The 19,846-nt window shown below is 41.7% G+C and overlaps 1 protein-coding gene across 6 annotated transcripts; it reads left to right on the forward strand.

Annotated features, from left to right (window-relative positions):
* The first annotated feature begins 278 nt into the window (after positions 1-278).
* LOC122872939 (meiosis regulator and mRNA stability factor 1) lies at positions 279-19,795 on the forward strand. 6 transcript variants are annotated; one of them, XM_044189089.1, is made up of 27 exons: positions 279-412; positions 979-1,186; positions 3,106-3,993; positions 4,215-4,377; positions 4,637-4,851; positions 6,330-6,447; positions 6,537-6,709; positions 7,017-7,511; positions 8,789-8,943; positions 9,323-9,484; positions 9,655-9,832; positions 10,022-10,200; positions 10,304-10,384; positions 10,557-10,796; positions 11,136-11,255; positions 11,360-11,538; positions 11,666-11,886; positions 12,021-12,163; positions 12,348-12,481; positions 12,837-13,039; positions 13,568-13,795; positions 14,444-14,683; positions 14,800-15,051; positions 15,315-15,375; positions 15,597-15,701; positions 15,938-16,111; positions 16,690-19,795. In XM_044189089.1, the coding sequence occupies exons 2-27, from the start codon at positions 1,031-1,033 to the stop codon at positions 16,899-16,901; spliced, it is 5,475 nt and encodes a 1,824-aa protein (XP_044045024.1). In that variant the 5' UTR covers positions 279-412; positions 979-1,030; the 3' UTR covers positions 16,902-19,795. The 6 variants fall into 6 exon arrangements, with proteins under 6 accessions (XP_044045024.1, XP_044045025.1, XP_044045029.1 ...); XM_044189090.1 differs by having other exon boundaries at positions 9,326-9,484; XM_044189094.1 differs by having other exon boundaries at positions 3,106-3,318.
* Positions 19,796-19,846: the final 51 nt, after the last annotated feature.

Genomic DNA, 19,846 nt, shown 5'->3' on the forward strand with positions numbered 1-19,846 from the left:
GACATCTAAGTAAACATATTATCATAGCTACGTATATTATTGATAAAATGCATGATCACTTCCACATTTTGTAGCCCAATATAAAATCATAATTCAATGTACTAAATGTATCCACCCAAAAATGATTATTTCGAAATTTAAATTGATAATTTTTTTAACACTAACAAACAAATATTTGTTTAGTATATTACAACTAGGGCTAAATCTAAAAAAATATATCTTGTAAATATCAGCCAATTCAACGTACCAGCGTGTTATCACATGTATCGTTCACTAGATTTAACAATAACATTTTGCGACAGTTGTGCGTGGTTTCTGGCAAAATTAGGTTACAAAAAGGTGCGGGTTTCTAGGGAGACAGAGAGGGGGAAATAGTCCTTTGAGGAAGATGTGAAAGACGAGACCTTCTCAGGTAGCTAAATAACCAACTATTTTGGAAATGTCTCGCTATTACCAAGAACATTGATTTTACCGTAAAGACAGTGAACGGTGGTATGTGGGGGAGTAGCCATGTATCTGTTAAATAGGCTAACTAATGGTGCCTGTTGTTAGCTTAAAGCTAGCTCCAGGCAAACAGTTATCGTTAAATTAGTTAGCTAATTTCAGGTAGCAGTCTAGCTAGTTAAATAGCTAATCCAGACATAAACAACGGTTAATACAGATAAACGGCATTAACGTGAGCTAACTTGTAGCTAACTTAACGTCGGTTCTTTTACATGATTCGCTTTGGTAAAACATAACCGTGGCGTTAGTTAGCTAAAGATAAACAGTCCAAACTTGCCAAGGGTGTGAAGATTATGCACACAGACATGCCCCCTTTGTTGATTTAAACTGCAGTTACGACAGACTTAACAAAAACATTTTTGTGTCTTAATGTACATTGATGTGAACGTGAATACCTACGACCGGGGTCATTGAGAGGTGAGTGTAAACGCAACGAACTAGTGTACATTTTTAACTTTCGTTTCCTCTTCATAGGAAAGCATGAGCGAGAGAGATGAAAGTATGGTGAAAGACGTTTCTGGGTTGTATGATGGAAGGACTGGGAAAGGAGAGATCCATATGCAGCTCTAGACCATTCCCATGGCTTGGTCACCCCAAAACAGAGGCCTCAACCCTGCTATGGAAACTCAAAGACTGCTTTTCCACCAATGAGACAACCTCCCTTCATCACACAGATAAAGACGTAGGTATTTATCTGTATACAGTCCAAGTATCCATACACATAGGCAGTACACAGACATGTAGGGGAGAGTAGAGGAAGTTGAATCTATTTGCATTGTGAACTCTCAATTAAAAGGACAGTAATTCAGCCCCATTATCACACATCCAATTCTGGGCAATAATCCTATGGAATATGTTATTTCATATTTAACATCTATAAGTTATTTGAACATTAATTGTTGTCAGTTAGCTAAAAGTAACAGGAATGCAGGAATGGAAAAAAGTAACTTCAGAACCTCAGCGACTTGTACTTTCACATAGGAGCTACAAAATGATTTGTAAACTGAACACAGTGCGTTTTTAAAAGCGGTCCTTGACATAGTTAAATGGAGTGCAGCTGGCATATGAGGCCACAGGTATGATGTTGAATCTCTTACCAACTGATAATTAAACAGCAGCAGGTTGGGAGACATTAAATGGGCAATATGTAAAATTTAGCCAGAATTTTTAGTTTAGAACATTCAAAAAAATTAACTAACCTTATTAACAGAAGGTGGAGAAGTTATGTCATGTCAAAGACATCTATCTATTGTGTTGCACAGATATCAACTTAAATTGCATGCTAACCTGCTATCCCCGGCCAGTCCTGTGTTGTAATACCACTTGTGCCTTTAGAGGCGATACTCCGATGGTATAGCTCAGGTAGTTTCAGCTGGCAGATGTGTGTGAGTGGCAAGTTTGCTATGTTATGCAAGCTCTCTTAGCTTTTTTTAGTCTAATAAATACACAAAATAAACTCTCAAAATGTCAAGAAAGGAAATATTCTTACTAGGGATGCACAATTAAAAAAAATATTATCGAAATTGCAATATGGCTAAGTGCAATATCTAAATTGCAGAAGCTGCAACATAATATAACAGCATTATAATGGAGTACTGTATTGCTGCAGAGATGCCTTTATTTTACCATATCATGCAGTCCTAATTCTTACACCTATTTTCCTTATCAAGCAGAAAAATACAATGTACACCTTCTGAATTCACGTTTTTCTTTCACGGAACTATTACATCATAAAACACAATTCATGATAGAAACAAATAAAAAATCACCAAAACTGCCTTAGTCTTTCCACTGTTGAACAATCGCCAACTCCGGTTTGGTTAAAATAAATCCTTAATCTATCGAGTTAAATGTGAAAAATACTCTGGCTCTACACGCTGCTGCTGCCTCTCTGATGCCAGACCTTCCTCTCGGTCCTCCACCGCCTCTCCTGTCCCCACCTGAAGCCACCGTGTTTCCATCCAACCCCAAAGTTGGAGCCGCTATAAATCACCTCAGTACTATATTCACTGTCGTTAAACTGGTCTCCATCAGTCTCAGAGGCTGTGTTCGGTCCTGGTCTGGCCGTTTCGCCACTGGGAGGCTGCTGATTCCAGTTCTGTTGCCCGCTCGCCCGGCTCCGGTTCTGGTGCTCAGTCAGCTATTAGGACTGCTGAGTTGGCTGCATGGCTTACTGAGCTAACTAACTAATGGCAGTTAGCAGCAGTTATGACCTGATATGTGATATGCTACCCCCTATTGATTTGGAGTATGAATTTGACAGGTAGAGAGTAGTCTCAGTTCTTACATATTGCCCCTTAAAAAAAAAAAAAAACATTTATTCAGCTTTTCACCGCTTTTAAGTGTTTGCAGAGATGGTACAGTACCTTCTTTTCTTTTTTTTTCTCTCTATTTGGATTTAGCCACGACAAGCCGTGTGAAATTTGTTTAATACTGGTCAGTAGAATTATCTCCTACTTTAAGAGTGCTTTTAAAATTCAGGTTATTTAGACGTAATGTTGTATGACAATGTAAAGATTTATCAAGTTTCCATAGTAATGGACAATAATCCACAGAACATTACTTGGTGTAAAATAATCTGCCGGTCTTTTTATGTTCCAGAACAATTACATGGACAGCAGAAAGGCCGTGCTGGAATTGAAAGATGTCCCTCCTCCTCCTCCGCACCATACTTCCTCTTCCCAATCATCCCAGCCCTTCTCTCTGGCCCCTCTCCCTTTGCCTCCTCCATGCTTGCCTCCTCCTCAGCTTACACAAGGCTCTGACCAACAACAGCCACCACCACAGCAGCAACAAGAAGGGGCTAGTCCCAAAGTAAGCATTTGCACTCACTGTGACTATGGCAGCGCAGATGGCTATGGGTTATTACGTGGCGGAGGTGTTGTTGGTAGCAGTAGCAGCATTGCTGGTGTTGTCTCGCTCTATATGACCCCAGCCTCTCTGGGAGCACCCATCAGCAGCAGCAGTATTGGCAGGTCTGGCCCTTGCTCTGGCCCTGTAGCTTCATCTGTTCATCAGTATAAACATAACCTGAGCTGTGGAGGTGAAGCTCTTGATCCTTTGCTCAGTCTTGGTTACAAATCTCAGCTGCTCTCTTCTGTCACTACCTCTCAGCCTATTTCATCACACCCCTACCTCTCCTGCTGCTCAGGGCTTCTCAATACCTACTCATCTGTACCTCTTCCATGCAGTCAACCCAGCCTGTTTCCCTCCTCAGCAGCTCTGGCTTCCTCTCTCCCATGTGTTTCCTCTCTACCTGCTCCCTTGCATGGCTCTTGCCTGGCCTCTTCTGGCTACTACACCTGTGGTGTGGACTGCTGCCCATCTGCCAGAAGATCCCAAAGAAGCACACTCGGTGATCACCCAACCACCACTACCATCACCACTACAACCACTTCAGCACACTTCTGCTCTAATCCTATGCACCTAAATGTAGAACGCACGGTTTGTGTGAAGGGGGCACACTACTGCCAGGAGTGCCTGTTCAAGGTTGGTAGAGCCTTTCTTTTGTATTTCAGTGCCATGAAGATCACTGTAGGTAACCTTATTCTATGTGCATGGATGACCTCAGTCATGTAAACTGAGATTGGTTTTGTTTGTTTAAAAAACAAGATTTGTTTAAAAAATGCATTTGTTATAGTATTTCTTGCTGTTGTCTGTTTTATTTCTGTTTCCCCTGACAAATGTATTGATTTGTACATATTTTGCAGCCGATGAATGGTCTGGCGCTAGAGTCAGACAAGGTGTGGCCCAATGTTCCTGTTCCCCAGACTGCTCCTATCCCTATCCCCATTTGTAATGGCTGTGGCACCACCTCTGATGGCATGATGCTCATGCCATCGACCAGCCTTGGCAAGACTGGCCAGAAGTATGGTTAGTGGAGTCTACAATACAATTTTGAATTCCTGCATGTATACAGTTTATTGGAATTTTATGTCAGATTGGTCTTGAGGATCTTGATTTGACTGTTTTGAAATAGCAAACTCTTGGGAATATGAGTGAAGTGGATATGAAATGTTCTTCCATGCAAATTAACTGCAACGATAATTAACTTTATTAATTTGAAGCTGTTAAGATGCTTTTAAAATTGTTAAGTGTGTTTTAGAAAGATTGTTGGCTTACTGTCTGCTAGGTTCTCCAGAGAATAGTGGTTCTGAGAACATCCCTCCTGTGGGCGTCTTCTGGGACATTGAGAACTGCAGTGTGCCTAGTGGACGCTCTGCTGGAGCTGTGGTCCAGCGTATTCGCAGCCGTTTCTTTCAGGGCCACCGCGAGGCAGAATTCATTTGCGTCTGTGATATCAGCAAGGAGAGTAAAGCTGTCATCCAAGAGCTCAACAACTGCCAGGTACCAACAATGTATTTTATTTTCATGGTTATGCTATTACAGATGAGTGCCATGTACACCCTGAATGAATAGTTATCTACCATTGATCTACAGTTTTATGATGGGCAGAGTTGGTCCTGTGCAGCTAAAACAGGAGTGCATTAATCTTTAAAGGTGGAATGAGTAGGATTTGTCGGTTGTTTGTTAACACACGATTCAAAGTTGGCCCCTCCTCCCAGTTCAGTGAGTTAGAGAGCGAGCGAGTAGCAGTGGTCGAGGGAGAAAGAGTGAATGACGAGATGGAGTGGCTTTATTGAGAATAAAGCAGTAAAATGGATAAAATAAAATGTTATTTTCTGATTTGTTTCACAGTGGTTATGTTCTAAAGCACATGCCCACACCTCTTCCCAACTCGGCGGGAAGGATTTTGAGCAGAGGAGAGACATAGACAGCGATGTAACCTGGTCCCTACGTTTTTAGAGTCCCTCTTATTGGCTGGGGGCTACACACCACTGCCCTAAGGTTAACACCCAGAAATGTCCTGAACACAGCAAAATAAGGAAATACAGGTAGAAGGCAGGGTCTCTGTAGATCCAGACACAGCCACACACTTCTAGTGGGTCATAAGTGATGATTGAGAGGGATTATTTTCATCTAAGTCTATACATTTATTTTTTAGCAAAATTCTACTCATTCTACAAGTTAGGGGTTATTAACCTTGAATTATAGACTTAGCTGACATGAGGCATTCTCATACTTGAACATTTTATTTTGTGCCAAATCAGATACTGTATATTGGAGCCTGCTGAAAATAGTGAAATTACCACTTTGATGCTGTCATTAAAGGTATTTGCACATCAGACATTGAAGGCATAATGAGCAGGATTTTCCACACAAAAAAACTATGGGGCACCCACCTGTCACTCAAAGCAGCCATGTCCTTAATTATGCATAACTTTAAGCCTTAATATAATTTAAATGGGTGAGTTATAACAATTCACCCCCCTCACAGTTGTCATGAATGGGGAAATGAGCTACAGAGAACAAAAACGTTTGTTTTGTTTTTTTTTGTACCAGGCTATAAACATGTTTATTTCAGCCTCAAGTGGCCATACAAAGAACTGCAGTCTGTGGCACTTCTGCTTTGGCTTCATTTTTCACCCCCAGAGGTTGCTGCTTGTTTAGAACATAACTGCCATGAAACAATCAGAAAATAGTATTATTTCTCTGATTCACTCTTTTGTTATCGCGAACGCTGCTCCCTCTCTTCATTCACTCTCTAGCTCGCTCTACGACTCGCTCGTTAAGCCGGGTAGGAGGGTCCAACTTTGAATCACATATTTACAAACAGCAACTGACAAATCCTACTCTTTATGCCTTTAACCTCCATAAAATGACATCAACTAATTTCCCACTAAAAAAGGACAGCAAAAGAAAATTAATCAAAATGGGGGGAAAAAAGTCTGAAGCTATGTATACATTATTTTTGCTTTATCCAGGTTACTGTTGCACATATCAACGCCACAGCCAAGAATGCTGCAGATGACAAACTTCGCCAGAGCCTACGACGCTTTGCTGAGACCCACACTGCACCTGCAACTGTTGTACTAGTATCCTGTGAGTTCAGCTCAGATTCACTATAACGAACTACATCCTTGATACCACAAAGGATTTTGTGATAAGTGTTATCTTTTCATTGTTAACAGCGGATGTGAACTTTGCAAGTGAGCTGAGTGACCTGCGTCATCGCCATGGTTTCCAGGTAATCCTGGTCCATGGCAACCATACATCTTCAGCCCTACTGCAGCACGCCCACTGCCACGTGGCATTTCAGGAGATCACAGCTGATCTGCCACCACGTATGCTTGTCAAAGCACAGGTAGGCCTCACAAATGCTTCACTTAATACTTCTAAAAAATACTTCTTTGATTTACTCTGTATTAAATAAGGTAAGTAGGTGCTGGCAAAAGTAACCAAGGAGAATTTCATTTTAGTGTGGACTTACCAAGAGGGCAGAGAGTGAGGCAGTTGGAATGTGTAAATGATAACGATTATTTGCGCAATCTATACCACTCTCAGCCATTCTCCAAACTGTTTTTCAACTATAAGGAAGACTACTGCTTTAATTTTTAAGTGTAAATTGTACAAACCAGACAGGCGCGCTGTCTCTTCCTCCCCTCCTTCAGCCCAGTTTCAACCTCCTCTATGTGCACAACCTCCCTGTCAACTGTGACAAGAGCCTGCGGAACGCTGTGAAGCTCAGGCTCCGCCGCCTGTCAGACAACTGTGGTGGCAAGGTGCTGGGTGTGTCCCAGGGCACAGCAGTCCTCCGTTTTGGCAGCCCTGAGGCAGCTACACGTGCCCGCAAGCGAATGGAAAATGAGGATGTGTTTGGCCACCGAATCAACCTGTCCTTCTCCCCGCGGCCCAGAGAAAATGCAAGTCCTGAGCCTGAGCCTCAGACTGTGCCCCAGACCTATCAAAACCAGGAGTCAATGTTCGTCCCTCCCCCATCCATAGCCTCCTTCTCTTTTCTGCCCCTGGAGAAGCCCAGATCACCCAGGAGGCCACGGCGAGCAACCCGCCCGTGCCACACCCCAGGCCCAGTGCCTGAAAGGCCCTACAGCCCCAGGAGGGGTTGCAGTGGGCCTCCCGGTGGTGCACCAGCCAAGCCCCATCAGGTCAGCAGACTCGTCAGTGCCTGCTTCCCCTTAACCTCGATTGCGCTCTATCCTTGTCTGGGCTGCTATGTAAATCACAGTAGCTTCTTTCCCCCCAGTGTCCTTCTAATTGCTGCTTTGACTAACAGCTTGTAGCTGCTCGCTAAGCTTCATTTGTCTGCTTGTGCTAGCATGTTGCATGTATTAGTTGTTTGGTTAGTGCTTCATGTAGCCCCTATTGTCCTGCATGTTCATTGGTCATTCATCATACTAATGCATGAATTAGCCCCATAGCTTTTGTGCTTTTTTTCTGACTGTGTTTTGTCCAGTATATCAGTGCTGATATACTTCATGTGAGTAGCCACTTTATCCAAAGTCTGCTCCCTGCCGCTATTTATTTTGTTGCTGAGTTTGCCCCATGCAGTTTTCCACTATGATTAAAAACTGACCTCTTGTGGCTGGAATGACTGACTTGGCGTGTCTTTTTCTTCTTGATTGTAAACCAACAGACCAGTGTGGTAGACTGGAGGAAAATTACATAAATGTATTACTGTATAAATAGGCTAAAAGTAGGGATGGGCATTTAAGCTTTCTCTAGTTGGACAGTAAAGAGACATTTAAATTTGAAGTTTATTCTTAGTCTCGTTCAGGACCAAAAGAGAAGGAAAACTTCAAAACACAAAGTAAATCAAAGTAATGTACAAATGTCTATGCAGATTGAGGTCCAATTGACTAAAAACACAAAGCACTATGGGAATATTGTAGTAACATTCATCATGGGTCTGGTTCATGACTGTCAAAAATGTTTATATAAAGCTCACTCTTCATGGCTATATTGTCAGCTGTTTGTTATGGGTCTAAGTACATTACTTGTCAATTACAACATAAGTAATTATCACAAATCGCTCAGTTGTAAAGCTGTTTCTGCAACTCTCACAATGGCAATCCTGTTGGCTGTTTCAGCTTGGCCTTGCTGTTTAATCAGAGCAGCTCACATTGTAACTTTAATGTACTGTATTATACACAAACAAATTAAGTAATTCTGTCAATCAATACCTTCAACAGAACTATGATGCACAAAATATATTAAAATATTCAGCTGGTGTGGGCTACTGCTCAGTTTTCTATTGAGCTAGTTGCTTTTGAATGCGCATTCCTAGTTAAACCTCAGAACAGTTTATGCCCTTCCATGACTTTTTCTATTGAGTTTGACATACACGCATGCACACAAATGCATCAACAGTATCCAGCCAGTCAACATCTACAGTATTAACATCGGCTGCCTCTGTCTGATCCAGGAGCTGGGTAGTTTGGAGGGTAAGCCCAGAATGGGCTTCAACCACCTGGAGAAAGGACGGGCTACTTCCTCTTCCCCCCACAGTATTGGCGAGACAGGAGCACTGGAACAGCTGTCCAAGCCTGGCCTCACTGGAGAATCCATGTACAGGAGGAGGTACACACAGGGAATGGGGTCATTAGACTAAGAATGTCATTTGATAAAAACTAATTTTGATAATTCACTCAATATACCTTTTTTTTTCTTTTTCTTTTTTTTTTTGGCAAGTGCTAGCTTTAGCCTAACATATCTGCTAAAGCGGTATATTTCCTGTTGTCTGTTATTTTCTAGCCAATCAATTATTTTTGTTGGATAGAATTAGATAATTTTCCCAAAACAAATCTTTCCCAGAAAGAAATTAATCAAGCCGCATGATCAGCAGCAGTGCAGCAAAGGTAAAAGCTTTTAGAAGCCTTGAACAGCAAAGGATGTTGGCCTTACACATGTGACCCTCTCTTTTTTTTTTTTTTTTTTTTTTCTTCATCGTTCCATGTAGAAGAGAGGGCTCCAATCCTCGCAGTGTGACTGAATCCCCTGTGGAACAAGGGGACAGGAGCTCAGGAGAGTTCCAGATTAGCACACCCTCAGCTTTCAGCAAGTTGAACCTGCACAGGAGCTTCAGTCCCCTCGTCCTGTCCCAGGGCTCCTGGTCATCAAGGTGACATATTGGGTTTAAATAAGTCATATTTGACTACGCTGGCATTGAGCATTAATTTTTCCAGAGGTGGGACACTGATGATGCTACATACAAATTCTCCAGACCATTATAGTATTAAATGTAATATTAGCTATTATTTTAAATTTGTGCTCCTCTTCTCCAACAAAAAGGAGTGCGTCCCCCTGCCTGTCCAGCCGGTCCTCGCCCCTCCTGGCTGCCCCTCGTCCTGAAGGTTCCCCTGAGCCTTTCTCAGACGGGGCAGAGGTCCAGGTGGCTAACCTGGACTATAGAATGTCCCGCAAGGATCTGCAGCAGACACTACATGACACCTTCTCCCGATACGGGCGGGTAAGGCCTACCCCAGTGATGTTGTTGTACTGACTAATCTATAGATCAAATACCGATCCTTGTGACATCTGAGCCCAAAAGAACAATGTCTCTTAAGATGAAATGTTCGCTTGCAATAAGATTTCTGCTTGAAGTGAAATTCACCCCTGTCTCAAAACATCTCCTTGTGGTGTGATTTGTTTTGTCTAGGTGAAAGCTGTGGAGCTTAGCCCCCACACTGACTATCAGTTGAAGGCCACAATCCAGATGTTGTCCCTGCAGCAGGCCATAAGTGCTGTCAGTGGCCTGCACCGTTATAAGATCGGAGGCAAGCGCATTCAGGTGTCTCTGATCACCAGTGGCAGCAACAAATCGCTTGCCATGCTCAGGTACAGTCATGTGTAGTTGAGTTGGGGGTTCATGGAATACATATTTTACTCAACTGTTCCAGTTTGGTTTGTGGTGGTAAATTTCAGCTTTTTCATTATACAGCACAGAGATAATCAGCATTCTTCAGGATGCACCTGCCAATTGCCTTCCCCTCTTCAAGTTCACGGAGATCTATGAGAAAAAGTAAGTAAATTTATCTCAACTCATGGATTGCAAACATGAGCAACTTTACCCATAAACATTTTGTATGTGGAGTATAGCAATTCCAAAGTCATAAGATATGCATATCTAAGTAGTTTGTGCTGCCAAACTAAAGGCATTTTTAATTGAAAAAAATTTTTTTTTCCCTTTCCAGATATTCCCGTAAACTTGTGATTGGGGATCTGTACAGGCTACCAGAGGTGGTGGCAGTGCGGGAACAGGGAGGCTCAAGGCTTGTGTGCCTTCTGCCCAGCAGCCAAATCCGTCAGAGTCCACTGGGATCTTCCCAGTCCCAGGAGGGCTCATGCTCTGCTAGCGGCAGCCCTGTGGTGTTTGAGGAGCTGGAGTACCATGAACCTGTCTGCAGAGAACACTACACACAGCAGGACTTCAGGTAATTAGAATTTTGCAGAAAATGCATATATATATATGCTTATTTCATGAAAATATGTAATAAAACAGTTGCATCTCCCTTCTCGTCAAACTTGTTAAAGATGTTAATTTTTTAAAACTTAAGCATTAAAATCTGGTAGTAGCCCAGTTTAATAGTAGGCCTGTATTGCTGGTCACTTGGTCGCTCCTCTGGAGCATCTTGACCTGTCATGTACCTCACTCGCACTTTCCCTAAAGAATTGAATCATCAACCTCAATTTTCACAAGCACTGTTCTCTGAACTGTACAACTTCCATCACTGATTGTGTGATCTTATCTATCTTATCCTCTTTTTTTTTAGTGAGGCTGACTTTGACCCTGACTCCTATAAAATTCCTTTTGTTGTGATGTCTCTGAGCACCTTAGCGTCTGAGGTCCACAGTCTGTTACAGTCACATGAGGGAACTCTTCCATTACTCAGGTGACAACCCACTCTTTAATTCATGTATACACTTTTTTTTGTCAAACAGAGCATGTTTTAATACATTATGAAGTCAATAATAATGTAGTATATTTTAAATTTAGTTTTACAGACTGCTATGCAGCAAAATTCAACCCTTTGCAGCTGGGCAATGAGGCACTGGAGGGTGGTGTTCCTCTGGAGCACCTCATTACCTGTGTTCCCAGTATCACTATAGTCACAGCTCAGAATGGCTTCAAAGTCATCAAGTGGATCCACAACAAACCACCAGCACCAAACTCTGGTAGGAACATTCAAAATCACTTTGTTGGAGGTTTGTTTGTTGACATTTTAACTCAAAAGTACCTACGTAGTGCTATCTTTACCAGTCATTTAAACAACATTTAAAAAACTTATTTATTTTCATGCAGAGCCATGGATTCAGCGCTGCAAGAGTCCAGTTGGCAACCCACAGCTCATCCAATTCAGCCGTGAGGTTATTGACCTGTTGAAGAGTCAGCCTTCTTGCATTATGCCCATGAGCAAGTTCATACCCTCATACCACCATCACTTTGCCAAGCAGTGCCGCGTCTCTGATTATGGCTACTCCAAGCTGCTGGAGCTTCTGGAGGCTGTTCCACATGTCCTGCAGGTATTGAGGATAATGAGGGTCGCACATGCTAAATTGTAGAATATTTTTTACTTCACTAATCCTAATTGTACTTTTGTTTTTTTATTCTACATATTGTGTGTTTTTAATTTTCCTTTTTTTTAATTAACCTACAGATCTTGGGTATGGGTACCAAACGTTTACTGACCCTGACCCATCGTGCTCAAGTGAAGCGCTTCACCCAAGACCTGCTCAAACTGCTTAAATTTCAAGCCAGCAAACAAGTGGCAATTAAGGACTTCATGCAGGCGTACCATTGGTCAGTCAACATTGCTTGGAGCTGTAGATGATGTCTTCACATTGCTGTTGTGGAGGTTTTAATTTTATTCAGATAAATGCTAACAATTTGCCTGTGGGTTTGTCTGTGAATTCCCCTCATTAACAGTTGTGTCAAATATAACTATCTGTGTTGTGGATGTTTGTAATGTACTTTTGTCTATCAGGTGCTTCTCCAGAGACTGGAGGGTAATCGACTATGGCATATGTGACCTGATGGACCTGCTAACTGAGATCCCTGACACCACCATCACTATTACACATCAGGACACGGACACAGTCATCTCTGTTCCCAAGAGAGGTCAGTTTAAACCAGTTACTAAAAGACTTATTTGGAAGTGAAAATGAAGCTAAATGTGAATTATTAGATGTCCACTGCACCCCAGAGCTGTGTCCTAGTTCAGCAATCAACGACTATACCTGCAGAAGCTATGTTCACCTTCATTTTTTACTTCCAAAAAAGTGTTTTAGTTTGATTAAACTGCATGGCCTGATTGGTGGTGTTGCAATGCCCTGTGTGGTGATGTTCTATGAAGAGACTGTTTTTAAAATGTTATTTTAAGTGATACCAATGGTAACAATACTATTTACTTTTTTCAGGTTTTTATTTTTTCATTGATTTTGGTTTCACTGAATTCCCTCTTATTTGCCTACAGAGCGTACAGTGGAGGAAATGGAGCGCACTAAGCAGTTTGGGAAGGAGGTGGTGGACCTTCTTCGTCACCAGCCTCACTGCCGAATGCCCTTCAGTAAGTTCATCCCCACCTACCACCATCACTTCGGTCGTCAGTGCAAGCTCAGCTACTACGGCTTCACCAAGCTCATGGAGCTCTTTGAGGCAATCCCCGACATACTGATGGTGAGTTAGGAAGACTGCATTTGTACAGTATAATTACTTGTGGTCGCCTGTGCTCAAACACATAACTATGAGGAGGAGTTGTTGTTCATAACTGAATATTTACTAACCCTCAGGACAAAAGGGAAGTACGATTTAATAAATTATATTGAAGCAGTTGTATCAAAGTGTGTATCTGGTGTGTAATGTTGGTCCCTCCATGTTGAGCAGCCAAAAGAAATGATGGCAATGACCAGGATATTATCTCAAGACAGTAACAGTTTCTGTATTTGAATATGAGTCATAGATTTCTATTTGCTTCTTTAAACTGACCTGCTAATAGCTGATCAGCATTAGGCAGCTTCCATGGTATTCGCTCCTCCTACTTTCATTTACACAGAATACTTTCTGGCTCTGATCAGGCTCCTCTTGGATTTTATCATATGTCGTGTACTTAGATTGAACTGGGTTATTGAATCCACCTTTAATCAAGGATAAATGCCACTTCCTTTGTCTCTGCCTGAACGCCTGTCCACCACCTACTTTTGTCAGGTGTTGGAGTGTGGTGAGGAGAAAGTGCTGACTCTGACAGAAGTGGAGCGTATCAAGGCTCTGGCAGCTCAGCTGGTCAAGCTGCTTCGGGCTCAGAAAAACTCCAGCCTTCCTGTCAGCCAGCTGCTCACAGAGTACAGCAAGACCTTTGGTTATGGTCTACGTCTGCAGGACTATGACGCCAGCTCCCTTCCAGCTCTGCTGACCAAACTCTGCCATGTTGTCAAGGTAAAGAACACCTCTAAGGATTTGTTTTTGTTTTTTTCTGTTTCAATTTAGTTGTTCCTTTCATTGCTTCTAAATATCAATTGTAGATCTTACAACTACAGGAAATGACTGCATGACTCTTTATTTCCCCCAGTGAGAGAGACTCCAAGGTGTTACGAACGTACACATTTTATAGTTATTCATTAAGTCTGCCTGAAACAAGTGATATTAAAATGTATGCACTAGTTAATTTAATGGTTAAAACAGTAGCATTACTGCCATTAGAATTCATTCAATAAAAAGTCCACTGTTTAGCTTAGTTTTCACAAAATGCCAAAAATGGAACTACATCAATTTATATATCACTGTGGTCATGGATGTGTCATGTAGAGTTGATATCTTTTTGGTTGTTTTGTTAATTATATTCTCTGATTTTTGTGTCTCAACTGGCATCCAGTAAAACACAATATTCCTGGTGTTGCACCACTCTACTAGGCAAGTCTAACTAGCTAATTAATGAGCCTGTCCATTATGCATTAAAGACAATACCTATTGAGAAGTACTCTGCATTTGGAAACGTTCCCACAGTTTGATACTTGTAAGACCAGGGTTTTCTGAAGCACTAGTAAGATACCAATAAACAAGCAGCCACTTTCTTTCTGTTTCAAGGTGGTGGATGGCTCGGAGGGTCGGGAAGTGCAGTTGATCAACAGAAAGTCTTTGCGCTCACTGACCTCCCAGCTACTCGGCCTGCTCATGTCCCAGGAGGAGGAGCATCTCACCAAGGGTCTCAAAGTGGAGCTGCTGAGTCAGCATTACCTGATTATCCATGGAGCCCCACTCAACCCATGTGAATATGGGTTCCTCTCCCTCAGTGAATTACTCAAGAGCCTGCCCTACCTTGTGGAGGTGAGTGGGAGAGTTTTTTTTTTTTTTTATCTTCTTGAAACGCCTTCAAACTCTAGTTTACCTGTAGTGCCACACAGAGGCAGAACTGACCTTGTTTGATCTTTCTTCTTCCACAGTTGTACCATGAAGAAAGTGATGATAACAACAAAGATGGCAGCACTGTCAGTGGCCGTGGTGAGGAGTGGGTGAGGCTGACCAGGCTTTACCAGTTTGCCCGTAACGTACGCGCCCTGCTCCACACCTACCATTACAACCAGATTTTCCTGACTGAGTTCCAGGGGGCATATAACAAATTTACAGGCTACAGCCTTGAACCACGTTCCTACGGATACATCAGTACTGATGAGCTGCTCGGCGCCATTCCACAGGTGGGAATTCATTTCATTAGATACTTTTACTGCAGTACGTCTAGAACTCAACACATTGTCCATGTCGACTGTCCGTAGATAAGGTGCAAGTGTGAGATCTGCTAAATCTCCATTTTCGTCTTTTCAGAGCTTGTCCTCAATTTTCTCGTTACTTGTTTAGGGCGTGGTCAACATATTACTGCATCATGAAATCTTATACAGTCCTTGTTTGGTATTCTTGTCTGAATCTTTTGTTTGATTGTTTTGTGACATGTTGTCATCAGGTCGTCTGGATCAAAGGGCATGGTCACAAGAGGATTATCGTTTTGAAGAACGATATGAAAGGTAAGGGGATCTTTGTCATAGCATGTTTCATTTATTAAGTCAAGCTTATCAGTTGCTGTCATTAGCATATACACAGACAACAATGACCCCGAAATGATCATACGACAGAGGTCTTAACTGTGGGAATACTTGGATATGATTTCATGAGATGGCATCTTTACTGTAGGGAAGCTGTATGATATGGATGGTTTTGTGTGTGTGTGTGTGTGTGTGTGTTTTAGCAAGGGCAAGCTCTTCAGTCCCCAACAGCCCCCTGCCAGGAGAGAACATGGAGAGCCCGAGAGACAGCCCGATTAGCAGCGCAACTTCTGGAGCCCAGAGTCCAGGTAAAATAGTTTAAACAAGTATTTATATAGACTGCTCAAGAAGTTTTTTTTTTTTTATTCGTGATTTCGAAAATATAGTGAAGTTATTAAAATTATAAAAACTGCTGTATAAAGCAAAATAAGGGATGAAAATAATTTTTGACCTACAATAAAGGCAAGGTATTAAGTTTTAGATCTGATCTGTCAGTCTCAGATAGAATAGAGATGAAACAAAGTCATGTTCTTTTACCTGCCAGGTGGCGATGTAGCGGGAGAGTCAGAGCTGCTATGTCTGACATCACCAGTAGACCTACTGTGTGGTCCTGTACCATCCTGCCTACCATCACCTCAGCTCCACCCTGACCCCGTTCTCCTCGAGGAGACGGACCTGATTCACTTTGAGGAGAAAACTCCACCACAACCACCAACAGGTCAGTTTTAATGTTCAAAGTTTCATGTATTTGTATTTCATTGAAACCCAGTTAATGATCAAATTGTTCTGGTAGTATTGCAAGTTTAACATAATATGTATCCCTGTTAGTCACCCTTCGCTTTGACTGTTGCAGTGTTGTCATTTTTATTTTAGAAATCAGATTCTCAACACTACATACATTAAATGGCCACTATATTTGATTTGATACAGAAGTATGTGCTGATCAGTTATTTTGGCCCCTAATCTCGAACAGTAGTATTCTCCCAAAAAGATGTATGCCTTCAGCCAGTCTGCCTATCCCTTGAGTATTTTGATGGTGATCTAGATGCTTATATAAAATCTTGAGATTTCAAGATATCCTATTTGTAAAATAACAAATTGGAGGATCGTGTGGCCTTGGCACATATATGTGCTCTCTAGTATTCAAAAAATGTTGGGTAAAGAGCCAACAATTACAGTTTTAGGCAAAACAAGGGAGAACAAAAATACATTTTAATGAGTACATCACACTTTTATTTGCACCTTTCTTGTCTTTCATTAGGTGTAAGCTCAGTCTGTACTTGTTTGTGATTTCAGTGAGTGACGAACCTGAGGTGGCAGCTGCAGCTGTCGCTGACAGCACATCTGATCCACCTGAGCAGCCTGGCAGCACAGAAGCCTCTGCAGTCTCCAAACTTGCACCGCGCCCTGAAATGAAGACCCCCTTGTCCATGGACAGTCCCAGCAGAAGAGCCACACGCAGTAGAATTAAGCTGGCTGCCAACTTCTCATTCACAGCAGGCCTCTGATCCTTTTCACACATACACACAAAGCAATACTAGTTCACACATAGTGTAACTCTAAATACAAGAGTTGACCGGCTACACTGAACACACTACACAGAAGTGACCCCAGAAGAGCATTGGTGTTGTCCCCTCTACATCCTAACAGGCTGTTGCATTCTTCTGCTTTCTTCTTAATCACTCATCGGCCATCTTTGTTCTTTTTGTTTGTTGATTTCACAATCCGTGGGTTCTTCCGATGATCTTCACCAAGCTGTGATTCCCTTCTTGCAGGTTTTCTGCAATTCTTTAATTTGCCAAATTCATCTACTGTAACCTGTGTTTGATTTCATCTCCAGGGAAGTTAAATTGTATTTCCATGAATGTGCATCTTCAGTTTAGAGCCACGTTGTGTCAAAGAACACTCACTGGCTTGCATTGAATGCAGAGTCTAAAAATGAGGTAGTTGTCACTGTATACAGAGTATTAGGGAATACGGGCAGAAATGCTAGGGATGCGTAACTAAGTTTTCTATGTAAATTTTATAAACAGAGTATGTGAGTAACTACATTTCTTGGATTTTACAAACAGAAGGTTTATAGAGATGTTTTGTTGTATGTACCATATTGAGAAACCTTCATGTATACTTCCTTGCTGTATCCCCAATACGGAGCATTTAATTTGTGACATTCATTCATTTTTGAACTCATTTCAAATTTTTACAGATTTTGCTTTGTAGGTAACCGTAGACATGTCAACCAAACTGGCTGCTAAGCACCTGCCTGTTTCATTCTTTCAGTCTTCTCTTGGGTAAAGTACTGAAGACTTCTGAAGAGGTAGCTTCTCTTTGAGGTATAGTCTCGACTTTTTGTCCCTATTGTAAAGTAGCCTAAGGACAGTATTTTCAGTTCCTATTATATTATGCAGAGTATTTAGTAGTCTGTGGAAGATTTGGCCTAAATGTGAGGTATTTGGTAGCAATTCAATGATGGGATTGAAGAGAAACATTAGTGTTAACTGTTAAGATAGTGGCTTTTGTTAATGGAAGCTAACAGTCTTTGAACAGTTCAAGCATGGACGACAAGGTTTTGATTGATGATTTGATTGCGACAAGCACTGCTCTCAGGAATTTTTATTCTTGTAGTACTTTGACTTAATTTATAGCAAAGATTTTGGCTCGTCTCTCCAGGGCCACTGATGAAGGCCTGAATGGGAAAGGCTCTTCAATACTCCGGCCAGGTGTGTGCTTAGGCAGCGGGAACTGAGATGTATTTTGATTGTTCGGCTCTAGCCAGCAGCCAGTGTGTTTCTTTGTTTTAACTATATTTTGTCTGTGTGTGTGTGTGGTTTACACTGGAGTAGGTGGTGTGAAATATGCATGGTGTGCATAAATGAGTTTATGCATGGTGTAAGCCCAGTAGGAGCAGACAGAACAGATGATTGTAAGACATTCTTTAAGATCAGTCTTTTATTTCCACCATGTTTTAGGGATCTTAGAGTTGGCATCACCCTTGCAGTTGCCACATAAATGCTCAAGGTTTTTTGAGTTAACCTTGTTGCTGGTAAGCACTGTATCTGGTGATGTCACACTGCCTGAGTTGAAGTGTTCGAGGGGAGCAGTGAGCACTCCTGAGTTTTTGATTTTTAATGACAAGGTGAATAGTTGTGTTTTTAGGGAAAAGAGATGAGGCGGTAGGCTGTTTGTGGAGCACCATGGGGGCTCGGAAAGCCTCCTGAACAGACTGACGTACACACAGAGGACCCTCTGCGGCTCTCTGGAATCTACCGGGCTTTTACAATGGCTTGTATTTGCCACGGTGCCCAAGGAATCGCCATCGTTACCTCCCCATCCCTCACATCTCACATAGAGGAGTTTTTACTTACTGATGTGTGTTGGTTTTTCCATTTCCCTCTGTCTCAAGTGTTTACAAGACTGCTGGCTGCTGAATTGCCTCCAAATAATGTCGGCTGCCCGAGACGTTTAGCACGACCCAAGCACCGCTGAAGTCAAAAGGGTTGTTTGTGTTCAGGGAAAAGGTTCAAAGAATGGGTAAGAGCCCATTTAATCAGTTTCCGTGTTTACCTCTTTATCCAGTGTTATTACATGAGTTTTCTTTGTCAGACTTGATTTTGACTTGGTATGAGAATCCTTTTTAAAGCTGAGAGATTCCACCTGCCAGCTCACCAAAAATGTCTGAGATGCCAATCAAAATCTAAATGTTTTTAATTGGACGCCTTAGGGTTCAGGTCTCTCCTTTTTGATGTTTTACTGACTGTCTGGAAACCTCTTTGATTAAGTAATGAGCCGTTCAGAATAGTTAATGATTTAGAATTAGTAATGATATAAAGGGGCTTAAAATGCTCACAAGAAATGTCTAGATTTAACTTTGGCAGTAAGAATGTATTACTTTTTATGAATTTGAGCTCTCCCACGGAGTACTGCAGTGGCAACTAGCTCAGCTACTATGTATGAATACATTTAACTTCCCTATTTAGCTTTCTCTTTCTTTTGGTTACATCAGTGAGAAGCTATTGTACCTGTCAAAATATGCACTTTTGCATAGTTTTGGTTCATGAAATACATATGTGAAATTAGTTAGTGGCCAGAGAGGGGTTGAAGCATGTTTTTGTGTCTTTACTTCTGTTTCACTGTATCTGATCTTGTCTTTGTTTTAATTTGTTCTTTTTCTTTAATTCAGCAGTGCCCTTTAAAACTCCTGCCTTGTGATGTTTTTTTTTTTTTAATTTAATTTTAATTTATTTTTCCTTGACCTGGTCAACATGTCTCACTGATCCTCTCTACATTCACCTCCCCCCTCTGTCACACTGCTTTACTGCCTCACTGCACCAGAAGTCGCTGTAACAGTCTAACATTGTTGAAGGGACCAAAAAGATTTCCGTAAATAAATTCACAAGCATCATTTCTGCCTCATCTCTGTTTTTGTGGTTGTTTGAAAGAATTCAAATTACTC

The sequence above is a fragment of the Siniperca chuatsi genome, linkage group LG3 (genome assembly GCF_020085105.1).
Source record: "Siniperca chuatsi isolate FFG_IHB_CAS linkage group LG3, ASM2008510v1, whole genome shotgun sequence".
Taxonomy (NCBI): Eukaryota; Metazoa; Chordata; class Actinopteri; order Centrarchiformes; family Sinipercidae; genus Siniperca; species Siniperca chuatsi.

Coding starts and splice junctions, on each gene's coding strand:
- LOC122872939 (XM_044189089.1), top strand. CDS start 1,031: ATGATGGAAGGACTGGGAAAGGAGAGATCCATATGCAGCTCTAGACCA. Junction 8,944..9,322: donor GAATCCATGTACAGGAGGAG/GTACACACAGGG, acceptor CGTTCCATGTAG/AAGAGAGGGCTCCAATCCTC. Junction 13,040..13,567: donor CAATCCCCGACATACTGATG/GTGAGTTAGGAA, acceptor TACTTTTGTCAG/GTGTTGGAGTGTGGTGAGGA.